A 26,677-nucleotide genomic window follows, 5' to 3' on the forward strand; every position below is an offset into this window, starting at 1 on the left:
TGACAAGCTAATTCAAAATCCTGTTCAATATTGGCTTTGAAACACACCGAGACTAAACTTGAACTTGACGGGAGTGGGCCACTTAAAACCCAACCTATGGGCAAGCGGACAGCGAACGGTGAGCACTTTTCGTCGGCTGAAAAATACTCTAACGGGCGGATGGCATGGTAGACATCCTGTCCAAGTATCATCTCAATTTCTCCATAGCTATATTTTACTGGATCTAGAACTGCCAAATGTGGGTAAGTTTCTTGCATGGACTTGACGTCAATGATGTCAGAACCTACGTTTAATGTTTCTCTCACGTAGGGACGCACAGTGAATGCTTCGAAGTCTTGATCTTTATGAGGCGTCACGGTCAATTGAACCACTTTTGTGTCTATGAGTTCTTCCGTGTTTATACCCTTGACGGTCAGTTTTAATGCGGTACCCTGCAAACCGAGTCTAGCTGCGAGACTATCGGACACCCAAGAGTTACTGCAAGCGGTATCGCATAAAACCAACGCCGTAGTACTAGTGCCAGAAGAATTAGTAAGTTTCAGCTCCGTGACCTGAAGGAGGCCTTTGACATCCGTCACGGAAGACAAAGTGGTTGTTTTGCTTGGTTGCTGTTGACCAGTAGATGGCCTACTAGTACCTACATTTGACTTCGAACTATCGATGTTGTTGTTTGTTGAGGGTTTAGCTGGAAAAACCCTCTCAGCTCCATGAAGTAAGGTGTTATGGGAGCTGTGGCAACCATCTTTCCTACACTTACGGGGACTTGGGCATTGCCTGAACATGTGTTTATCACGCAAACAAGAGAAACAGAGCTTTGCCTCAGCCACGACCTTGGCTCTCTGTGTGGGGGTCTTTTCCTTAAAAACACGGCATTCCCACAACCGGTGGCTGCCTTTGCATACAATGCAACTAGAGATTGATGTTGACGGAGATCTCTGTTGCGGCTTAAAGTTACTCTTCTGTTGCGTATTTGCAGCAAATGCCTTTGAAGCAACTTTTGATCTGGTTACTGAGTTGTTGGTATCCTCGGTCTTTGCTTTAAGTGCGGTATTCTTCATTAAATCGTGCGCTTCGGCCTTCTCTTTTAACCAATCGTTGAAATCAAGAAGAGTAGGCTTCACCCAATGCTTTTTGACAGTGAAGAGTGACCATGACTCCTTCATATTGGGTGGTAGCTTCTGTACGGCGGTGTTGAGAAGCGCAGCACTCTTTAAATCCGAATCGTATGACAGCGATTTAAATACCCCGACAAGACTTGAAATGCACCCCGAGTAGTTAATGATGTTATCGCTATTGTGCATCTTCAATGGTGGAAAGCTGTTGAGTTTGTCCAAATGTGCACTTACGACCGCCTGTGGTTGGCCAAATTTACGTTCTAAGGTCCTCAGTGCGTCTTTGTACATTGCGCCGCAGTAGGCGAACTCAGCTATAGCTGTTTTAGCTTTACCTGTAACGAGGGTCTTAAGGTATGTCAACTTTACATCATCAGTTAAGGACTGAGAGTCAATTGCGCTTTTAAACTGACCATACCATTCGTGCCACTGTAGAGGATCCCCACTGTATTGTGACAACTTCCATTCGGGTAGTGGGTCATTCCTCTTGCTAGATAAGGCGTCAGTGAATGCCTTAATCAAGCTTGCATTTTCAGATGCTGGCGCTGGAGGCGTGGGATGCGGTGGGCCACCCCAACACAATGGTATCGGAGCAGTATGCCCGTATGTTGGATGTATAACCGGCGTGACGAAAGGTGGCACGATGTTAGTAGTTGTACTAAAGGGGTTAACAGGGATGCTACAGTTAGCTGCGTAGTTGCTTTTTGGATTATGTTGTGCACTCATTTGCAAGATGGGATGGATGATGGTGGGGTCAGCTGTGGTTGGGGGTAGGTTCGGTTGAATGTTTTTGAAGACGGTTGCATTATTTGTCGCCTGATTTACGTTTGTGGGGTTATTCTGAGGAAATCTCCACAAGTTTAAATCGGGGTTACGATTAAGGGGAAGTTTGGGTGCGGTTGGGCATGGTAACAGGCGGGCTTGAGGTGAATGGACAATGTTTTGTTGTGGAATGTTGGGGACGGGTAAGTATGTTGCTGTGCTTGCTGGAGCGGGCGACGGAATCACGGGAGGCTGAGGAATAAATAATTGTTGAGGCGGGAATACGGGAGGCGGGTTCGCGAGTGGGTTTACAGGTGGAGGGACCTTATGCGGGGAATGGGCAATAGGGACTTGTGTTCGGTGTGGAATGTTACTTTGAGTTAGATTCTGTTGTTGTTGAACATGAGGCATTGACATATGTAATTGACAAGGTACACTGGAGCTTTTTGGACCCAAGAACTGATTTACCTGTGGGTTTGCTGAAAAATCAGGTACGAAAATGGAGTTCGTTGGTGCCATAACGGGTGTTGGTGGCCGGGGAGGTTGCATAGGTGGATGAGGTGGTGGGAGTTCGACATTTTGTACGTCGACTGGTACTTGGTTCACTTGGTTCACCTTACCACTGCCTGAGGGACTATGTGCTCGCTCAACCCTTTGATCACTGAGTGATTGTTGTAGTTGAGCCTGGAGGTATTCCCGATACAAAGCTTCTTGCTGAGCAATAGAAATTGCAACTCCTGGCCGTGTGTACTGAGAAAGCATTTCAAGGTGATTCAAGTTACCGGCAACATTATTTGTGTTTTCTGGAGGATTACTATGGGCAGTATCTTGAACAGGGGGGTCAGCGGTTGCTGAACCAGGACGAGAAAAATTTAACTCACTTGTGGCACTCAATGACTTACCTGCTGGAACAGAATTTACCCAATCCTGAACAAGTCTCTGACTTCTATCTGATCCCCTATCTTTAAGCAAATTCAGTTCACTTGAGTGGTGACTAAACAATGAATGATTATCCATTAATTCAGCCTCATCTAGTTTAGCTGCGGCGACACGCTGGCGGTGGTCTTCCTCTAATTCTTGAATTGCCATCTGCTCCAATTGTATTTCAAGCTCTTTTTTTCTCATGGCAATTTCGTGTTTTTGTTTAGCGAGGCGCATGGCAGCTTGTTCTTGTTTCTCGGCCTCTTCGCGTTTTAGTTTTGCCATTAGAAAGTCATGTTTACGCTGGCTAGACATTGACGATGCTGTTCGACGTGAACTTCTCTTCGACTGCCCTTGAGGGTTAACGCCCTCATATACGGTGTCTCGGTGAGTAACTGAGTCAATATAGCTTCTAGCCGCAAGCAAGAAATTATAATTGTTTTTAGTTACATCATCCAACCATTGCTCAAGGACAAGGTAAATTGATTCCGGGTTCTCGGCTTTACTGGCCAAGTCAAATAGTTCTTCATTTTTCTCCACCAGTTTACTGAAGACATCCTTCAACTTAGAAACCAAGCGTTCAACCTTAACCCTCCTGTCTTGACGATCTATGGCATCTGTGATGTCCTTATGGATGTTACGTAACTCAGATTCCAGATTAGATCTTGCATTAAAGAGCTTTTTCAATTTATCTTGCTGTTCGGTCATGATATTGAAATGGCTAGTTTATCAATGTAGGGTAACTTTCAAACAAACACGTGGAATGCGGGTTATACCGAACCCAAATGACGACGACTTGATAATCAAGACGTCGAAGAGCAGAAAAGAAGTTACCGAGTAATGAATTACTCGGCGAAAGTGAGTAAGAAATTATAGAGTGCGTCTAACGTGCTTGAAAGCAACGTGAGACTAAACAGGAACACAGGCAACCGGGTAAAGAGGACTGGGTGGACGAAGCACGACGAAACGGGAAACGAAGCGGACGGGGCGGGAAGGACGGGCGAACGGCGGGCAACGCAACAGGGAACGGAACGGAACTGGCGAAAACGCGGGTAGTAAACGGGCGACGCAACGGACGGGACGGAAACGCTGAACGAGCGACGCACGAAGAAACGGGAAACGAGACGGACAGAACGGAGGCGTTGAGCGAGTAGTACGCAACGAAACGGAAAGGCGGGTCGGAACGGGCGGGAGACGATTACGCAGCGAGCGGGGAGGTCGGGAACCACTATGCTAGCAGACCACAGCCACAAACTCAACCACACAAACTAGCCGTAACTCCAGAACAAACTTAAGTCACACCCTAGGAAGGAGGAGAGATGCTACTGCAAGAGACAAACTAGCACAAGTCATTATGGGGCTTAATATATACAAATAACGAACTAATTTACGGCAAAGCTGTAGTATACTAAATGGATGAAAAGAGCAAGAAATTTACTAGCCGTAACTCTAGAATAAACTTAAGTCACACCCTAGCAATATTCAAACCTAAACAACCGATCAGCATACCAACAATATTAAACAAACTACAGCAAAAGTTAATTAATATGCAGCGCTTTTGTAGTCTATGAAAGCTGGAAAAGTGAAGAAACAATCTAGCCGTAACTCCAGAATAAACTTAAGTCACACCCTAGAAGGCAAAACCCTAAACCAACTAACATTCATACAGTTACACGCAAACATACAGCAGCAAAAATCAATATACTACAACAGGAAGGCTAGTAAATTAGTAAAGTTGAAAAGTCGAAGAGCAATCCAGCCGTAACTCGAGAATAAACATAAGTCACACCCTAGAAAGCTGTAAGACCTGAACAACAAACCAGCATACTAGCATACTCAACATACTACAGCAAAAACAATAACATACTTCATCACATATGACGTACTATACCGAAATCCGGAAAAGTAGCGTAAGAATACGAAAAGCGAAGTTTTGGGAGAGCGACGTTATTGAGAAAAAAAACGAAACGCGGAGAATTGAAAAGTTAAAGGACGAAAAGGACGCGGACGGAACGGTACATAAACGAGCGACGAAGAAAAATTATGGTGATTCGATAATTTTTTTTTGTTGGCCGGAGGTTGTGCAAATTTTCACAACTTTTTTTGTGTTAATTGAGTTTCACTCAAATTACGAACCTTCTTGCTGGAAAATTGATTTTTTGACAAATTTGTCAAAATTTTATACTTTTGTTCATTTTTTTCTATTTTTGGTCAACATTTCTGCAATTTTTTTGAATACGGAACGGTAATCCAGTAAACTATACGGTTTTATGCCTGAAAGTACGGTTTATCAATACTCGATATTGATATTCTATGTTTTTTCGAGTTGCATCAAAATTGACCAAAAATTTTCAAAATTGGACATTTAAGCATTATATTCTCTCATTTTTTTCTATTTCAGAGGTTATTTTTGATATCCGAACCGACTTGAACACTTTTTACAAATTTTCGATAATCCGACCAAAAATTTTCAAAATCGATGTTTTTTCGTCTCAAAAATTATGTTTTTAAGGTTAATGGTGACCAGTAACAATTCTACCTAGCAAACGATTGTAATCCGTTAATATTTGACCAAAAAAATTCACAGGTTGGGTTTGCCGTCTAAATCAAATAACTAAAGAATTATGTCACAAGAATATCACGAAAAGAAATAAAGGTTCCGTCTTACAGTTTTGAAGGAATCCCTATTCAAGTTTGTCAGTTTGTTAGAAGCTGATTCTGGGGCCAATTTCCGCACAACGGGGCAGCTGGAGGTCCACTCTCTCTTCAATTCAACGTCGTCTGCATTCTCCGATGGTTTCTTTGAACTGAACTATTCATGTTTCATTGCTTCCAACTGCTCGTACGACACGGCCACACATGGCACGGGCATCGTTTTAGCAAGAGATTCAATCCAGCGCTAATGTAGACATACTGAAATTTTCCGCCAACAACAAAATGACATTGAACTTTTTTACAGGTGTCACATAGTGATGGATATCTCCTTTTCCAGCCTCCATTCTAGCTCCCTGGCTTTTCTTAGTCACTGGTTTCCACGGAGGGGGAATCACCCACTGAGCATACATGTTCTCCTCAATCTGCGCATTTACTGCACTTCTTACGTGCTCAAAATGCTCGTGTCTAAAGTAGCCTCCACTCAATGCAACAACTCCAAACTGTTTGTTCCATATTGTATTTTTCTTCACATTCTCGTGTCCCTTGTGGGGCGCCAATGTAAAGGTGTAAAGTAAAAACAACACTCTTTCGGAAGTTAATTCTCTTTCGTTTTATATAGCAACGTTCAAACAGGCAAAAAGTATTAGATAGCAACGTGTAAGCAACGATCAAGGCGACTATAAATCATCACGAGGCAACGTATAAGTATTGTTCGTACATAGCAACAAGTGTTTTTTAGACGGCAAAGTCTTTTTGCTCATTTAACTGGTATCAGTCTATCTTTGATACTTGAGATCAAAGCTGGTCACCATTCTATTCAAAACAGTGCAAAAAACCGAAAATTATTAAGTTCAAACGAGCCTTACTTGATGGCTTTGTTTATTAGGTTTAACGAAATTATGTTAATTGCACTTTTTCCGAGCTTTGTACGTAAATTTGAACGTATTTTATTCAATTCGATTGCTTATTTAAATACTGGATTCTGATTGGCTAATAATCTCTCGCTTTAAATCTATTTAGTTACTAACAGGTACTAACTTTTTGTAGATTTGATGTTTTGATTCGTAATCAAAATGTTACGCCCCAGAATTGACGAGCGCTCTTGACGATTGGATTAAAAGTACAACAATCTACCGATTGAGCTAGCATGGTGCTTGCACGTGGACTGCAGATATTTTTCATTAGGTCATGTCATCAAGTTTAAAAAAGACAGTTGTAACAGAGGAAAAATGAAAAGCAGAAAAGGTCCCTTGAATGTTGTTCGGTTATTTATTGGGTTTCATCCTTCTGCTCAAGAAGATATGACACATTTGATTTATCACTAACAGGCCCGAAAAACCATAACAAGAAAATCATTTACACGAATAAGAGGTTTAAAAAAATTAAGGTTTCTGTTTCGCACCGACTCGGGCTTGAACCCATATCCCTCGCTTAACAGCCATAGTTCTCACCAACTACGCAAACTATGCGTATTGCACTTGTCCTTTGCTCTTTCTACAGAAAATTTCTGGACAAGGGCGTTTGTGACCCGCTTGTTTTTGCTATACCACATGCTTAATGAGCGCAAAAAATGTGCATAATAGCAGCTTTAATAGGATGGCAAAGCGCGTCTCAGAACGCATTGATTATGCGCTAATTTGCATGATTAAGGACCCCTAAAACATGTTACGATAGGAGCAATGTTAACGATTGTGCTCAATTGCGACTGATGTTTAATATAATAAAGGAAGATTAGACAATACGACTAAAACTGCTCAAAACTTAGTTTCATAGTGATTTTATGGACAATGGTAATAGAACCGCAAATCAACAGCTATAAAATAAAACTCAACCTGTGGTTATCCTATGGAGGACAGAGAAAAATGTTTGATTTTTCTAATTCAGTCTGTTTGAAGCTCTTGGTGTATTCTCTTTTTGCTTACGTTTCGAGGGGTGACTATTTGCTCAACTGGTTTTCTTGATCATTAAATTTGAGAAGAGAACAATAGAGAAGTGAACAAAGGGAGAGAGAAAGAGAAACGGAAAAAAGAGATAGGGAGAGAATGAGAAAAACAGAACGGAGCAAAGAGAAGAAAGAGAGCACGAAACACACACACACAAACACACAGAGCCAGACAGAGAGAAACAGAGAAAGAGAGAGAGAGAGAGAGAGAGAGAGAGAGATGGACGGGAAGAAAGAAAAGAAAAATGATTGCTCTAAAATTCGTTTAGGGGCAACAGTACTAACTGGAAAATCCAAGTGGTTTACGAAAAACCATCGTTCAAAGGTTTGAAATAAAAAACAAAGAAAAGACCAAGCGAATGGAAAGAAGAATTGCTACAAAGAGAAAACAATTGCCATTTTTCATCCCCCAAACACACACACACACACACACACACACACACACACACACACACGGGAACATAAACCAACTCGCGTCGCATGGTGTTGATTAGAAATTTTCATGTCTACAACGGGAAGGTACCCGGCACGCGTTCGAACCCTCGACCCTCAGAATAGCAGTCCTCCATTTTACCAACTGCGCTATAAATACTACAAGCAACCCTTTCTCAATCGCTTTTAATTTTCTCAATAAACATATTTCCGATTGAGAGCATTTGAGATCACGCAAAAATCAAAATGTAAAGCCTGAAAAACTTAAGCTAAGAGTGTTCTAGAATAGCGCAGAATCTGTAGAGCTAAAACTTTGAAGAAAAACACACGTTTACAATAAGAACTTCAAACTCAGTTCTGGAGCAATTGAAAAAACACGTAGTACCAAGGACAGTAAATCCTCCCTCTGGGCGAGCAAACCGTCAAGCCCTCTTAGCCTCGTGGTAACTGCACCTGACTAACAGTCTTTTGTCCCAGTTTCGGTTCTCATCCATGTACTTTGAGCCTTTTAGGTCATTGACCTCTCTCGATATGTTTGCTTAACCATGCTGCTCAATGCGGCTCTTAAATATGCGCTTCGAGAAGCCCCTTAAACATGCAGAAAATTAGTCCCATTTTGGAGCTCACGCGTTTAATATATAGGATGACTCAAAATGGAGAACGAAAGCGTGAAAAAGTCACTTGAGAAGTCAAAGAACGTTCTGGAAGAAAAGCGCAAAACCGGCCAAGCAAAAAATTTGCATAAAAAAGACCAACATGCTTACAATAATTGCTATGAACTTCGTTCAGGAGCAATTAATAAGATAGTCATATTTATTTGGGTGAAAAAAAGGTTTATACTTTTCTACTTACGTTCTGCGTGGAAACAGCGGCTGGAGTCGGATGCCCGTAATACATTGCAGGATTCGATCCCAACTGATTTGTTAACGGCTGAAACAAAAACAAACTGTTAGCCACAAGTTTTTCTGTACAGTTGATCGATCGCATGGTTTTTAAGACGAGAATGATATTCGTTTAACCTCTGCCAAAATCATAAAGTAAGCCGTTGCTAATAAGCAGCAGGAGGTGACATCATAGAAAATTTGAATATACCAGAATATACCAGACCATTCGCATTAATCAATGCAAGAATTATCTACTAAAGTTAAAAGTTTTTTGTTTCTAAAATCATCTGGACATTTTATGCAGATGTTTATTCACAATGATAAAAATAAACGGAATGTACGAAAGGTATGAGTAATACAAAGAAGGATTAGAGCACATCAATTGGATTAAGATTTCAATGTCAATCTTACGATGTAGCCGTCGGTTTCCTAGAAAATTAAAATAATTAAGTCAAAGTGTCAAAAAAAGTGATGAATTGATTAGAACCATTTATTTTTTTCATTATCATCCGATAGATAGAGTTACATTTTACATAGTCAGCAAATGGGCGGCAAATATTTGCATTGCAGACTGTTCAAATCGTATAACAAACTGGTGATAGAAAACGGAACAAAAAAGAACCCAAGAGGCAAAATATTGAAGTCTATTGACTTCCAATTGTAATCTTGAACTAATTGTAAACTCAATAAAAATTATCTTTATTATTATATCATCACTGGGTGGATTGCATATTACATATATTTCTTAACGCAGACTTTGTGGAAATTAGGCAAACAATTGAAACACGGTAATTCAAAAACCAATTCTCTATCAAAACCCATTTGTCTACAGACTGTGATGAAATTTCACTTAAAGTTGGTCTTTAAACGCAAGGCTGCATGTTTGTCTTCAAATACATGCAAATTAAATTTTCTGAAAAAAGTGCTACACCAGCAGAAAAAAATTGTGTCAGAAATAGAAAGCATTTGCAACTTATTTGGCTTAGATTTATGCCCATAATTTTCTGTCATTAATGCGCTGGAGCTCAGAAAAAGACATTTTTTATTTCGCTTTCTTTAAAATTTTGCCATCAAAGGTAAACAAAATGACAAACCAGCTTGAAGGAACAGCGGAAATTGCATCTATATTTCAAGTCAATTGCATGTGAATATGGTAGCGAGAGTGAGGGGCTATTCGGCTAAAATCATGAAATAGAGTTTTGTGGAAATTAGGCAAAAACCAATAAAAACACTTAAAGATGGACTTCAATGTCCACTCTAAGCTATAAACTTGTCAAATGTCTCCAACAAACGTCTTTACATGCAAAGAGTTGTTACAAGTACATGAAAAATGTTTCATTTTCTCATTGTTCCGCACCACTTTTCCTCTAATGCTGGCAAATAATTGCTTTAAAATAACTTCAATGTAAACATTTCAGCACTACCGCTTGAAAAACTCACAGAAAATTGGGGAAGTTGTAGTTAAAGTACATCGTAATCATGCTCGAATTCAAAAATTCTGCTCAATTTTGATTGTTTTTGTAAACTTTTTCTATGAAGACGATTGTTGTAGTCAATCGACTATACATTTGATATTGCAGCACCTCCATTGAGTGTTTTAATTGGTATTCAAACAATGCATGTCCGATTTATAAAATTTCCATTTCTAAAATTCGCCAAAAAACTATGATAAAACATTACTATTTTTTAAAATCAAATGTTATTTTCGTAATGCGAGTAAGAAAATAGTTACAAATTTTGCGACAAAAGAAAACAAATTTATATAACCGCAACCTATTAACGAGTTGGTCCCAAGCGAGACAGACTGGGGTGGGGGGGGGGTTAGTCTGCTTACGGGGTGGGGGGATAAGGGGGTGGGCATTAATTCACTGAGAAGGTTCAAATAATTATATTATAAACACAAACAGCATCAAAAACTGATACCCATTAAAATACAAAATATTTTCATTTTTCGATTGGTTAGTAGTTACTTAAATTCATTAGAGATGTAATTTTTATTATATTATGACCAAAACTAAGGGAAGATACTTCGAGTTTTAGGTGTTTGAAGACTGCTGAACAATTTTTGAAACCATAATGAATATATAAATGATTAAATTGAAGTGTAATCTGAAATCCATCAAATCAATAGTAACCTTTATTTATGATCAATTAGTATATTTAAAGAATACGTACGAAATGAGGGTACACTCGTGGATTGATATGTATATTAGTAGACGCAACAGCTGAATCGTTGTTACTCGCAGGAACATTGCTTCCAATTCCACCTCCCCCACCACCTCCAGCACCCCCAGGAATAGATGACGATGGGGCTCCTTGGGAACCCAGTTGACCACCGCCGGCAGCTGCAGCCGCTGCAATCTGGCTACTCTGGGGATCTAGAGGCCACGAAGGGTCCATGGCCTTAATTTTGGAGTCTATAGATGCCAGCATTTTGACTGGAAATAACGTGTTCCACGTAGTCCGTAGTTTGTACAGTTTAGCACGGGTAGTTTGGTCGACCTATAGGAAAAATTAAGAACGTCAGCAAATTCAAGTTAGTAAATAAGTTAGATTTGTAACCTCAGAATCTTCATCAATGATTATGTCATAATATAGTCACATGTCGACACGTTACGAATTACACCTATCTACTCGTTTTGGCGTTTAATAGTACACATTTACCATCAAACATATTTCAAAATAAAAGTTGTAGATAAATCTTCGTAAATCAGTTTATTTGATGATAAAAAAGAGTAGAGATATTACGGCAATAATTGGTTGGCTGAAGTCTGATAATTTTCATATATGATCAACATCTCCAAAATGTAAGACAAGGTTTTATAACAAAATATAGAAATATCTGTTTTTAGCAGGTGCTGAGTTATAGTTATCAGTAATTAGAATTAGTTATATTATGCTGCCGGAGAAGTCCGTTTTCACTTAAAATGACAACAAAGTGACATCATTCAACAACAATATACAGTTACCCTTCTGTTCTATATATACGGGAACAAGTTCTCTAGACAAAGGCTTATTTATATTCAGCAAAGGTTTTGCTACAGTTTTTTTGATGATTACATATTTGCGGGTAACCGTTTTCAACTTGTTCAAGGACTTGAGTCAAGTTTTTTTCATGCGCTGACACTCTTGATTTGATTGTTACACAACACCTTCTGTTAATCGGTTCCTGGTGTATTATCTATATAATAGTTGTTATACTAAGTTTACAATGTTTATGTATTATACTATCTTAATACCTTAGTATGTTGATGTACTATACTAAGGTAACACAACAACAACATCAACGAGAGTCGAAAGTACGGCTATGTACAAGTTACAACAGTTAAGCACGCAGGAATTTTTGCAAAAAAATATTGATTAGACGAGATAATGCCTAAAAATCTAGAGTGAGAAAATAGACTGACTAACCCTTTCGAATGTGTTGCAGAATGTGGCCACGATCTTCTCTGTGAACATGGCTCTGTATGGCTCACCCACATTCTTCACAATTGAGTCCAGTAGATACATCAGAGGCAGCTTCTGCGTTGGAACGACCTGGAAACCAAACCCTCTAACTTCCAGCAAATAAAAACCAGATTCAATTTCGATTTTATTTTCTGTAATTAACAAACGGGTACATCAGAACTTGAAGGAATTCATGTCGGTGCACGTCATTAGTAAACCGAAGAACTAATGTTAGCAAGTATTTTAACGTTTTGAGATCACTGGGACTTTGGGAAGTTAAGTACTTCCACTTTTTGTGCAGTCGTAGACATACATTGCAATTTCAATTTTCACCCCAATTTCTTCTCTCCAACCTGACGAATCTTCTATTTTGATCTGCAATTGTTATACCCAAACCCTCCTTATCAATCATTTTGAATGTAAAATTGAACCTTTAATTGTTGTACCTATATTATAGAATTAAAATCGGGGTGAAATGATAAGGGCGTGAAAAAATCGGGGTAAAATGACAGGAGACAAAACGAATAGGGTAAATATAGCTTAGCTGGGCTGGTTTCAACGAAGTTGTAAACATATCTCACTTATTGTAGAGAAACTCAAAAATATCTAGTTTTCAGTTCATAAATGCGAAACAAATTAAAGTAAACATCATTTCTTTAGGAACAATGAAAGACAGTCCTGCTAGCGAACAGTGATACATTGGAAAATGTTCTTATGGCGATTAAAGCAATCGAAACGAGTTCATTTTTATGGCAGATTTATCTTAATTTCATTAACCTAACATTTGACCAAAATTATGCAATTGTTTCATCTATTATATTAGTTTTCTTAACAATCAACTTTTATAACTAACCCCTACCATGAAATCATTACTGACATTGGCATTAAAATGTTTTTTTTAATGAATCAGGAACAATTTGAGTACAGATGTTTTGAATAATTCTACATGATCCAGCCCAAAACAACTTTAATGGAAATAAATTTTTTGTTCTGGTTTGCATTCTGGTTAGTCACTTCAGCCTAAATATTTGCGCTTTACAGACAAAACTCTCAAAACAAAACTCTTTTCGATACAGAACTCTCGAAATGAATAGATAGGTTGGAAAGATTTTTTCAAACTTTTTGCCTTCACCGTCGTGAACTAATTTTTTCACATTACGACCCTTTAACTGCCTTTTATCGAGGATTGACCTAATTTATATTCCTACTAATATTAGAAGAGTAAAAAAAAAATGACGTACTGCCATAGGGCTCGAAAATGCCAATAAATCTACAATAAATCTGAACTAATTTTTTCACATTACGACCCTTTAACTGCCTTTTATCGAGGATTGACCTAATTTATATTCCTACTAATATTAGAAGAGTAAAAAAATGACGTACTGCCATAGGGCTCGAAAATGCCAATAAATCCATTATAAGCACTAACTGTTCAAAAAAGATCAAAAATTGGTGGAGTTTAAAAAAAAATTAACAAATCGATACTCCTCAACCGGGTTTAACTCAAAGACATACAAATTATTCAACTATCCAATACAGCTTGAGCCACATTTCCAAGCAAAGCAACTTCCGCAAGAGACTCGGTGACCATTTTCTACTTTATATCTGAATTAAAATTTTTTTCTTTTCTTTTTTTGAAGTTTTCGCTGATTCACAGGAAATTGTGTCTGCGATTACGTGTCAAAATCAAACAAATTAAACAAATATCAATTTTTCGAAAACAGACATTTTCTTCAACCAATAAAAAACTGGTGACTGCGATTACGCTTCACAGTTAAACAGTCAATAAAGTGTCACTTTTGATTATTAAGACGTAATAATGGTTACTGCGATTGGGCATCAATGTTTGTCACATAAATAAGCTGGCGAATCCTGTACTTTGAACCGTTTCTCTCTTAATAGTTCGGCTATGGTCTATTCAATTTGATACAATGAATCGCCTTGTTGACATTAGCACATTTGAACTTGATACAAAATATCCTAAACATGGTAATCAACAGATTCACAGAAAGAGGGCTGCGAATACGCGCCTGAGGTTGTGAGGCTTGGGTTCGATACAACGCAATAACGAGATTTGTATCTACCAAAATACAATTCTTTTTTAAAAAACATTTTCGTTTTAGAAGTAATCTTTCCAAAAAACCTTAATCCACAACCGCAGAAAAAAATTAAGCTATTAACTATTAGCAGACAATGGTCATCCCATTTTAGCCTAGACCTATTTAACGTAAGATGAAAATGATGAAAATTTGTTGACTCAAAAAATGACTCAAAAAGATTAGATCCCCAACAAACAATTTAGATCGACTGCACGTTTTCTTTGACGCAAAGTATTAGAATGTTGAAATAGATCTGAGCATGTTACAAATAACTGTCACGGATCAGTACTAATTGCTCTTTAAGATTTCTGACTGCAAAGAGACTAGTTTAAACATGAAAGCAATGAATTGAGGTTTTTGGAACTGGTCAAAACTCAACGATGCCTATGAAATCACAAAAGGAGATTTTTACTTGCAAAATGAGATACACAAGTTCAAAGAAACCCTCGAGCATCTCAGTTGTGAGGCAGCAATGACAAAATCTCCGCTCTTGCTTAACAAATGTGTAAAAAAAATTGTTCCTGAAAAAGGTACACAACAGGAGCCACGAGTGGACAACGAAATAAGATATTTAGCACTTGAAACATAGATATTACTGTTTCTGAAAATAAAAGACCAAAATGATCAGCTGGTTTTCAATGCACTGAAACAAACTGAAAAAACGGTCAACAAGAAAGGATTTTATCAGAAAGTTATAAACGCAGCTGGCCAAAATTGTTCCAAATCTGTGTTTCTCAATAGTGTATGTAAATTTTATTCAAATCCTTTTCATCTCATTTTAACAGGCTGACATAATCGCAATACATAAGGGCCGAGAGCGGTCTGAACCATCAAACAGGTCTATCTATTTACTGCTAACAATAACAAAATCTTTGAAAGTTTCTCGTACAGCAAAATTTGCAATTACTTGGAACAACTCATTCTGATAGATAAGGATCAGTTTGGTTTTAAACAACAAAGGGGTACATTTGATTCATTTGCTCAACTTGTAGAGAACGACAGAAACAATTTGGAAAACAAACCCATGCTCTCTATTGGGCTTTTTCTAGACGTGAAAAAGGAATTAAAACAGTCAATCATTGCACTCAAAAAAATTCTAACAGAGGCTTTGGGGACCAGAACTCGCCAGAATGGAATTGCATTTAAGTTAAAGAAAGCAGAGTCTTCCAAATGGTTCTGAAAGAACGAGTGCCAGGCCAGTTACTTTTGGTGGTTCTCCAAGGCTCACCTAATTATATTATATGTCAAAGATATCAAAAAATGGCAGCACCTTAATTGTGTCACTATATGCGAATTATACTGATCTGCAACCTCAAAAAAATTGCGAGAATCTTCTTCAGGACGATAAAAAATTTAATAAATTTCTTAGTGCTTATATATTAACTTTCAATTTTCAATAAACAATTATTCTGCCGATGAGCAACAGAAACAATTTAACTAATTTGACAATAGGCAATGTGGCAATTAAGACCGGTACAGAAGTCAGATATCCAGGTGTTCCACTGAACAGTTTTCTAAACATTAAAAAACATGTGAAAACAGATAATTTGTTGACAAAATTCATAGGTCCTTTTTACAGATTAGGATTCATTTTAAACAGTAAGCGGCTCATATATGTGTTCAGGTTATACGTGTAGCTTGTTGATCAATATGAAATACTAAACTACGGAACTACAAACGAGACAACTAACTATTAAATTGCTTGAAACAAAAATTAGGCAAATTACCAGAATTAAAATTTGTAAAAAACCATGGCAATCAACTGTTAATAAACGGGACAAGTATGAAAAATTCAAGAACTGCGTGTATAAGGACTAAAGAAAAAAGACGTGAGCATAAAAATTATAAATTTAACACATTTATTGTGATTTTGAAAGTTATAAAACTGGAACAAAAAAGTGGCCGATAAAAAAATGAAAGCTATTAACTTGTTCACTTGAATTAATCAAAAACGTATTGGAATACGAATTAGAAAATTGCTCAATTTTATTTTAAAATTTGAATCTAACTATTTTAAAGTATAAAAACTTGTAGCAGATGAAAACTAAACACATCATCAGACGTTCCTTAGAAATTATATACAAGGAAAAGCAATCATGTTCATGGTTATTGGTATCCTCCGCAAGAAATCTAAACTTGCATATTGTAAGATTAAAACTCTAAAACTCTACTTATGTTGTTAATTTCTCGAGTTTAAATACACTGCTTCCCAAAGGCATCACATGACTATGCGTAAAAGCCATTTGCTGTCCCTTCAAGTGTGTATGTAAATTAGTTCTATCAAATAACTCATTTATAGACATAGATGAGAACAATTTATTAATATCAAATCTTCTAAGGGTTAAACTATATTGACAATATTGGACCCTTTTTGAAAAAAAATAAGAACACATTTAATATACCAATAAGATGTAAACACGAAGAAATTCTGCAGAGTTGAAAACGTTAGTCTTTTCATTATGTCTGTAAAACAGCTATTATAATTCTATGAAATGGACGCTCAATCTTAAATGTAAAATCGATGAAACAGAAGAATCGATTCGAAATGTGAAAAATACCCTCGAAAAAGTGACATCAATCGCTCTACACAAGAAAGACTGCGTACAGATACAATTCCACAACTTTTACGCCAAGTAGTTCGATCGATCAATATTTTCCGGATGTAAAATTCTGTGGGCATTCAATTCATTTTCCAACAGCATGGGTTAGAAACACCAGTTTTTCAAGGTTAAAATGCTTCTGTAAAAAAGAAAATTGATACTAAAAACACTCAAATAAAACAAGAAATCCAAAATAGAAATTTTCAAAATTGAATATAGCTATACTATTGAAGCATGTGTTTTATGATGAGTTCAGGAAAAAAGTCTGGCAGATGATTATGGCAAGAAGCTGATACAGGAGTTCATTGTTGATGTCCAAATCGAAATATTTCAAAAATCAACATCGCAGGGTTTGCTTAACATTTTCTTCAATGTTCAATAGCAAGCCAAACCTGCGTTGCTATCGCAATTACAATTGACTTTAAATAACAATTTTGAAGTGACAATTTTAAATAACAATTTCAAAAACAATTTTGCAATGAGAACAATTCAAATCCGGCCAAATTTAAGTCAGGCGTGAAACAGTCATTAGAGAGCAAAAGAATGTTCGATAACAACACAGCAAAAAATGTCAAGAAAAAAATCTTGCATTAAAAAACGCACGTTTAAGCTAATTGCCTCAGACTTTGCCTGAGACCAATTAATAATGTTCACGATCTTTAAAACAGTCATTGAAAACTGTTAGTGAGGGGCAAGAAAATAATTACAATTTTTACAAGCAACCGGAGTATTTAGAAAGTCTTGTTGCAAAGTTCCCTAAAGGAATTGCCTAGCTTTCCAACTTCGCAACATTTTTTGGGAATATAAATTTTTCAGACTTTGCCTCGATTTCAGACTTTTCAGTCCTGTTCTACTGCTTAAAAATATCATATGGTGATTTGAGGCAACAAAAAGATTAGAAACTAAACATAACTGACCAGATTCTTCGTCACTTTTTTCGACAAAAAATCAACAGGGGTGTGTCCCTGTATAATTCCGGAAGAACTCAGAACTTTCGCAGGTTATTTCTAACTTTCCAAAGGCAAACTAAATTTTTAAAAATTCAAAACAACAAACAACTTCCAACAAAATGTGTGGTGGCCGAACAGCTTATTGAGCAGAAAATTTTGCGCTTTCATGTAGCATTTTCCGACATAGTACATCGATATGAAACAAAAACCAATAGTAAATTCGACTCTTAAATGGCGCTGAGCGTCGTTTTTCCTTCGTTAGAAGCAATCTAAATTTTCTGAAAACAAGGAAATAATAATAGTAGTAATAGGGTGAGCAAGTCTCCCCGGGAGGGGGGGGGGTGTAGACCCCATGTATTAAGATAGGGTATAGGAGTAATTTTTGAGAGAGGGTCTACACTAATGTATTAAGATAGGGTATAGGCGGCGTACATGTATTAAGATTAGTAATAGCGGCCGCCACGTATTAAGATTAGTAATAGCGGCCGCCACGTATTAAGATTAGTTATAGCGGCCGCCACGTATTAAGATTAGTTATAGCGGCCGCCACGTATTAAGATTAGGAATATCCTCCGCAATGTATTAAGATTGGGGATAAATCTAGGGGTGTTCCAGGGGGTGAGTAGTAAGGCAGGAGCAGACCAGGGTGATTTTCCGGAGCCACTTGTCACGTGATTTTAGAGGTCATTTAGGGATTAGCAGGGAATTATACATGCAGCGCGCAGGGAATTGCACAGTCAGCGCGTACGTACAGGCGGGGAATTATACATGCAGCGCGCAGGGAATTGTACAGTCAGCGCGTACGTACAGGCGGGGAATTGTACAGGCAGAGCGCATTAACGGATAATTTCCCTCGCAGTAAATTTCAACATTTTTTGGTTTAACCACAGCAATGTATTAAGATTAGGTATAACCGCCGCAATGTATTAAGATTAGGTATAGCCGCCGCAATGTATTAAGACTAGGTATAGCCGCCGCAATGTATTAAGATTAGGTATAGCCGCCGCAATGTATTAAGATTAAGTATAGCCGCCGCAATGTATTAAGATTAGGTATAGCCTCCGCAATGTATTAAGATTAGGTATAGCCGCCGCAATGTATTAAGATTAGGTATAGCCGCCGCAATGTATTAAGATTAGGTATAGCCGCCGCAATGTATTAAGATTAGGTATAGCCGCCGCAATGTATTAAGATTAAGTATAGCCGCCGCAATGTATTAAGATTAGGTATAGCCGCTGCAATGTATTAAGATTAGGTATAGCCGCCGCAATGTATTAAGATTAGGTATAGCCGCCGCAATGTATTAAGATTAGGTATAGCCGCCGCAATGTATTAAGATTAGGTATAGCCGCCGCAAAGTATTAAGATTAGGTATAGCCGCCGCAATGTATTAAGATTTGGTATAGCCGCCGCAATGTATTAAGATTAAGTATAGCCGCCGCAATTTATTAAGATTAGGTATAGCCGCCGCAATGTATTAAGATTAGGTATAGCCGCCGCAATGTATTAAGATTAGGTATAGCCGCCGCAATGTATTAAGATTAGGTATAGCCGCCGCAATGTATTAAGATTAGGTATAGCCGCCGCAATGTATTAAGATTAGGTATAGCCGCCGCAATGTATTAAGATTAGGTATAGCCGCCGCAATGTATTAAGATTAAGTATAGCCGCCGCAATGTATTAAGATTAGGTATAGCCGCCGCAATGTATTAAGACTAGGTATAGCCGCCGCAATGTATTAAGATTAAGTATAGCCGCCGCAATGTATTAAGATTAGGTATAGCCGCCGCAATGTATTAAGATTAGGTATAGCCGCCGCAATGTATTAAGATTAGGTATAGCCGCCGCAATGTATTAAGATTAGGTATAGCCGCCGCAATGTAATAAGATTAGGTATAGCCGCCGCAATGTATTAAGACTAGGTATAGCCGCCGCAATGCATTAAGATTAGGTATAGCCGCCGCAATGTATTAAGATTAGGTATAGCCGCCGCAATGTATTAAGATTAGGTATAGCCGCCGCAAAGTATTAAGATTAGGTATAGCCGCCGCAATGTATTAAGATTAAGTATAGCCGCCGCAATGTATTAAGATTAGGTATAGCCGCCGCAATGTATTAAGATTAGGTATAGCCGCCGCAATGTATTAAGATTAGGTATAGCCGCCGCAATGTATTAAGGTCAGTTATATCCACTAAAATTGAGAAAATTGAAAATTTTTAAAAGAATGAATTATGAAGGTACAAAAAGACAGACACAGTATTAATCAAGTACATTATAAGTAATTTTAAACACAACAGAGAGCGCTCACAATACGAAAATTGATTCAATAAATTACAAGTTCAGGGGTACAGTATGAATTCCATCAGATAACACTTTTCGTTTAGGATAAAAATATGAGAGTCCTTTCTTTGTTTGTTCATAGGTAGCGACGCAGTGGTTGATTGTCCGAAATCCTCTATTTGTAGATGTTAAATTGATGATTTCTTCCATCACTCGCCGATATTTTTCCAATGGTCCATCTCCGGTCTCTTCCAATGTTCGTTTGTTCAGTCCTTTGCTGCTGAATTTGTACTTATCCGATTTGGCATCGTAGCAACAATATGTTTTGCTACATAGACAAATCATTTCAGTACATCTAAATTCTTCCTTGAACAGACCTGGTTCACGCTTATCGTGCTTTTTATGTTTATCACAACAAGTTCTAGGGAAGAAATTTTGTACAGCATCAGCTTTGAAAGAATCATCACAATCGTGTTCCCTCAGAGTTTCCCAATCTGCTTTTTTAGATGGACGAATGCAATCGTACAAATTATCGTGCGCTAGAGCTAAGTATAAGGAGTCAGTGTCCATTTCTAACTCTTCGAACGTGTCGACATCGCAAAATTTATCAAAAAAATTGTAATAAAGCTCCAACATACGTAATTTTGCGTACTGAAGTATAAAAAAGCCGACTATTATCGGTTCACTGTGCTCAATTTTTGATTTTACAAGTTCAACTTCGTATAGTTCTTTTGACACATTGTTAGGTCTCTTAAACAATTTCCCGTTGATAGCTTTGTGTGTCTTTTCATCGTTCAAGTATTTTGTCTCTGTATGTCTGCTTCTGTCCATGATTTGGTAACCATAGGAACTATTCCCTAACAATTTCATTGTTTCTGCTACAACGCTTGATTCAGGATTTTCATCTCCAACTCTTCTAGCATCAACAACCGATTGGACAAAATTGTTGAAGCATTTTTTGGGTGTGTACTGAACGAAGCGATAAATTTTGGTGCATTTTAGCCCAAGACTAGGGTAAAAATTGAGTAATGGTGTTATGACTGTTCCAGTCTCCAACTTGAAGCTTGAAATTAACATGCGTTGCGGTTGCTTGAGTAAATCGTTATCCATTGCATAATCCCTCATATAATCACCAATATCTGCTCGACTAACATTAAAGTTTTTAAAGATTGGTGGAAAGTTCGAGAACTTGTATTTTAACCCATCTGGAACTTCGAGATCACACTGAACGTAACCAAATAGTTCATCTTCTCTTATCTTTGTGAGTAGAGATTCTTGAGTCAGAGGTAGCTTGAATGGGAAATTGTTTCTCACGTGAATTTTTACAGATTCATCACCTTTGACAGTTTCCCACCTCAATTCCCATATCTCAACAACTTTATATCCTTTGTTTCGCAAATAGTCTCGTCTTAGTTCATCGTATTCCCGTTTCTTTAATCCTTTCTGAGTCTCTTCCTCTGACATGCTTACTCTTGCTTCCTGACATGCACAAAAGTGAAAGTATCAACCCATTGCTTCAAAAATAGTTTTACAGTGAGCACAAAATCCGTCTACATTAAAACAATCAATCTTTTTCTGAGTTCCAGTTGTGTAGTAGCTTTCAATAGTGCAGTTAGGACGTTGAGATTGTAGGTACGACATAACTATGTTCTCAAATTTCCTCGATTTATTTTGTCTAGCTTTAAACTTCTGAGAGTCTGAATCAAACTCCCATCTAGTGTAAAGCCCAGTGGGCATTTCTTGACACATTGAGAAGGGGTAAAGTTGACTGGCGTCTATACCCACAATTGATTTGCAAATGTTTTCTGTGTTTCGAATGTAGGTTTGATCCACAATTGCTTTTCTAGTAAACACAATAGAGGGACCACCGGTCATATCTTCGCGTATTTTATCATGTAAATCTTTGTCTGCTTCAACGAAAGGATAGAATTTGCTATTAGTTGATTTGTGTAGACAAAAAATTGCTAAATTAGGTAGTGTGCAACCCAGTTTTAACATATCAATCCCTTTGTTATGATAGAATTCCATCATTTTCTGCATCGCTTCTAGTGTCGGGACAACATCTTTGTTATTATACCACCTGACAAAGTCTTGAAAAGTTGTCATTTGTTCGTGCTCCCACACACTTTCCAAGTAATTGTAGTTGTCGAATCCCGAGGGGGGCACTACCTTCAACCTAAGTTTTTTCAGAGCCTCCTGTTGGGAAAGTCCACTATTCAACAATTTTGTGAAATCCGTAAATTCTTTTTCCAAGGGACTGTGATCTCTCAACTTACTAAAGAAACATTCGTAAGGGGGTAGGAAAGTTACATCCAATTTGTTTGGTGAGTCGAACCATTCATAAGGGAAAAATCCTTTGGTCTCATTTGTCTTGTAAGCTTTGAGGAACGAATATAGTGATGTTGCTCCACCAAGAAAGTTTAGAATATCGAGAAACTGAACATCGCCAAATTTAAAGGATACAAAATGATTAGCTTTTTTAATAACCGTTGGTTGCATATCGCGTTCGTGAATGAGGTAGGGTAGTAAATAAGACTTGATAAGATTCAGATCATATTTCCCGCTGTTGAATCCAAATACAGGTAAAATGCTGACATAACGTTCAAAATGTTGTTGTAGTTCGAGAAGTTGATTTTTCTGAATTTGGAGGAATTGAGTCGACATATCAATTTCTTTTTCTTCGATATATTGAAATTCAAACATTGGAGTACTCTCATCTTTCCTTCCATTTAGCTTCTCGAAAATAGAACTTACTCTGTTTTTAATTGCATTTTCAATTGAGGAAAATTTTTGCAACATTTCTGCTTTACTTCTGCTAGCTAGTTCTTCTAATGCTTCAACAAAAGATAAAATCAGTGTCTTGGGGTCTCTGTTGCAAAAGAAAATAGGTTCTTGTAATAAACTAGAGGAAATTGACACAGATATTGGTTCATGTTTTCCTATCCAAGTAGTTGTATTGGTATCTTTTAGTTCATTAGATGGAACGCAGATTGATTCGAAGTCAAATACAGCCAAGTTTTTGAACAGTTTTTGTTCTTCCTCATATCCAATTCCAAAACCGTCAAGTTTATCGAACAAAGTTTCTCTCAAAGTGTAAACACTCTTCGGATAAATGTGCTGTATCCTATCTTTACAAGATTTCACGTGACGGTGGAAATTACCAGCACGCTTAAAAAAGGTATCACAATTAGGACAGCGGAATCGTTTGAAAAACGTGTTGATATCATCAACATAGCAAATGTGGTTGTTGTAGCGCAGTAGATTAATGTTGTTCTCGTACATCTCAATACTTCTTCTGGGAAGTTCACCTACAAAATCCCCGTCCTCAATGTCAAGGTCATAAATGAAAATGTTGTGTTTTATAGCATTTTCAACAAACACAAGGTGATCCATTGACACTCCTCTAAAGTTAATTGCGTCATGACCAGACTCGTGGAGAAAGTCACTGAACAACTTAGCTGCCTTTGTTTCCAGCTCAGCTGATCCATACAAGTGAACAGCCACAGCTCTAAACAAGCACAGGTAGTCCTTGTAGGTTTCTCCGTATCCATTCGTAACAAGACAATTTACATCGTTTCTCAACAACTGTTCAGGTATAACAGCATCTAAACATCCCATTGGGATATTGTTGAGAAGAGCACAGAAAACTGTTACATTCGTAGTTAGTGCATACCGCCATTTTGTGTTTGCCCTTTCTTGAGCACAAGTCTCAATCAAATCCAATTTCTCTACTCTATCCTGAAGTGAGACTAAGTCTCCCTTAGAACAAAGTAAATGAGACTTCTCAAAGAAGGTGTTGTTCTCATGAGCATAAAAGTATCGGTATTCGTCTGTGTCAACATTTCGTAAAATAAATCCCAGGGATAAATTTATTTTTGCAGCACAGTTAAGCTTTTCAAACACTTCCTTCAGTTTTTCATTAATTTCGCTGGGATCAAGTCTCGACAATTTAAAATTGAATACTCTATGTCTCCCATTCTCCATCTCAGTATTGTCAAAGAAGTGTTGACAGGCACTAAGTTCCTGCTGTAACTGTTCGTTGTTCCTATCCAATTCTTCCGATTCTAGAACTTCTTTCAAGCTTTCGCTGGATTTGGTTCCAAATTTGGTCGATGTTCCGTGTTTCCGTCTCTTATGTTGTTGAAGAGAATAAAAACTTGGAAATTCCTCCAAGCATATAGTGCACACTGTACTAAGCTTCTTTTCTTGAGGAGCGTGATGCTTAGCAAGGTGGTAGTTCAAGTCCTCTTTCCTCTTTGTGTAGAAATGTGGACACTTGGGACATTTTAAAGTCCCACTATCACACGATTTTTTGTGTCGAGCCATTTGCTGCTTGACAACCATTTTCTCGCACTTTGAGCGTTTGACAGGTAGATTTCTATCAAGAGAAGGCATTGTATTGTTGTGATCCAAAATAAATTGAATAAATTTTAAGTAAATTGCCGAGCAACTGTATCTGATAACAAAGTGAGAATGAATACAATTTTTGGATTTTTAGTTAGAATAACTTTTATGACAAATTATTTCCATATAAGGAAATGACGTAATTTCTATTTTTAGTAACATTACGCAATACGAAAGTTCAAGAACTTCCTACGAAGCAGTCACAGTGTTACATTATACATTGTATTTAAATCCAGAAAACATCAAAAATGTGTAACCTTATTCCTTGGAGGAAAATCGAAAATCGAAAAGTTATATTTATTTGTCATATTGCTGATTTGTGTTACTTTTTTTTACAAAAAAATACTATTCATCCCAAAACAGACTTCTTAACAAAATCTATCTGTCAGATGTTTGCTCACTTAGAGAATACAAATATTATTGTAAACAAACTAATTTTGTAATTTCATCGATAAAACACTAAACGTGTTTTTACAATAATATTAAAACATTAGAGAAGAAAACTCCTACTTTAATTGAAGATAACTTATATACAATTGACGTTAACGTGATTATATTACAAACTACAAACCAATCAAATTTTAGTATTAAGAAACTTGTTGTAAAAGTTAATGATATTGTTTTGCTTATCTCAATCTCTTTTAACATTTTTTTATTTTAATAGATTAATACGTGAAATTTTACTCATCTGTGAAACATGTTGATCAAAAACCACTTACAAATATTGGAGAAGATTTACAAGAGAAAAGAAGGTATACCTGATTCATACAAAATTGACGAAATTGATGTAGATTCATACTTTTTTTACAATTTTTTGGACATTTTCACAAAATCCAACAGAATAATCCGATTTAGTAAAGGACTTGAGTATGCAACGTTTTCTATTAAAAAATTTGAATATGAGGAGTTTATTGCGAAACAGTCTTTCGATTTATCCTCAGAATTACATGTAAGCAAATACGAATTGTTGTTCATTTTGAACTCCGTCCCCGATATATTGGAACAGTACAGAAATATTTCACAAACAAACTTTGTTCCTCTCCCAGAACCAATAACAATAACTTCTTCACTACAGAGTGCTTTGTACTTCCACTATTACAACGACTTCAATGCAGTGGGAGTACTGATCAGGTTCGGAATTCGTTTACCTAACGCATATAAACAGAAATTTGATTCCAAAAATGGAACCTTTTCCGAGATTGATCTGAAATTTGACGAATTGGAAAAAGTTTATCAAAGCTTGACTTTTTTGGTAAATTATGTCACTTCATTTCAACTTAAATAGACCATTTTAGGTAAAAGCATAGTCGGAAACCTGTATGTATCCTTCACTTCCTACCTTGTTAGAAAATTTTACCCAAATTTGGATTTGAATTTCAGTTCGTCCAGAAATTTCAAGCTAAACGTCACTTTTTCTCATAAAATCTTCCATCTTTGGTTACTGTTGTCTGATTGGACAGAGCACACTATATATAGAGGTTGTTGATTTTGAGATTATCATTTGATCCAACTTCTCTGAAAACATCATCACTACTTTCTCACATTATACTAACTACTCCTCAACATTTTATCCTGCTATCGAGCTCCAACATTCACTTTCTTTTTGTTCAAAAATACTTACTTTAGTTCTAACTTTTGTTTAAATCTAATTTATATATCCTGTTCCCTTCCTAAAAAGGAAATTTGCTGCTTTATAACTTTCTCTCCACTGATTGCTTTTATCACGTTCTCGACAAGAATCTTTTCATCCATTCTCATCACTTTCTAACAAAAACCTCTTCTATCATTTATTCCAAAATGGAGTTCACCGTTCAAAATAATAACCTTCTGTACTCATTTTCTTTTACTGAGGATATTGCTCGGATAGGAGTTCGAGATTTATCAAACGGACTGTATGAGTCTCTGATCACTTTACCCATTACTGTGTGGCACATTATTGGGCACCAGCGACAACAGTTTGATACATATCATCAGGGACAGGTCCCAATCACAGAGAATCAACTCGGAACTCACGCGATGGGACACGAAGTTTCTGTTGTCAGTGGACACCACTATCCTCACGTTAATGGATCTGATTTTCCTGCCAACTACGTAGCTGGAAATATTCAGTACACATTTCCTTGGGAGGAAGGGCAAATTCCAAACAGTTGGTTCACTTCACCGGATGTAGGTGAGGTATCAGGCCCGG

At 37.3% G+C, this 26,677-nt stretch overlaps 1 protein-coding gene across 1 annotated transcript in view; it reads right to left on the reverse strand.

The window, feature by feature from the left end:
• The window catches only part of LOC142349875 (uncharacterized), a 68,510-nt gene that overhangs the window by 30,200 nt on the left and 11,633 nt on the right, over positions 1-26,677 (reverse strand). The window contains exons 2-4 of the mRNA XM_075401701.1: positions 12,120-12,245; positions 10,884-11,210; positions 8,677-8,754 (exon numbers count right to left, since the gene is read on the reverse strand). Coding sequence (XP_075257816.1) covers positions 8,677-8,754; positions 10,884-11,210; positions 12,120-12,245 — 531 coding nt within the window. The remainder of the gene's footprint in view (positions 1-8,676; positions 8,755-10,883; positions 11,211-12,119; positions 12,246-26,677) is intronic.

Source organism: Convolutriloba macropyga, chromosome 11, assembly GCF_964194025.1.
Source record: "Convolutriloba macropyga chromosome 11, txConMacr16.3, whole genome shotgun sequence".
NCBI classification, from domain to species: Eukaryota; Metazoa; Xenacoelomorpha; order Acoela; family Convolutidae; genus Convolutriloba; species Convolutriloba macropyga.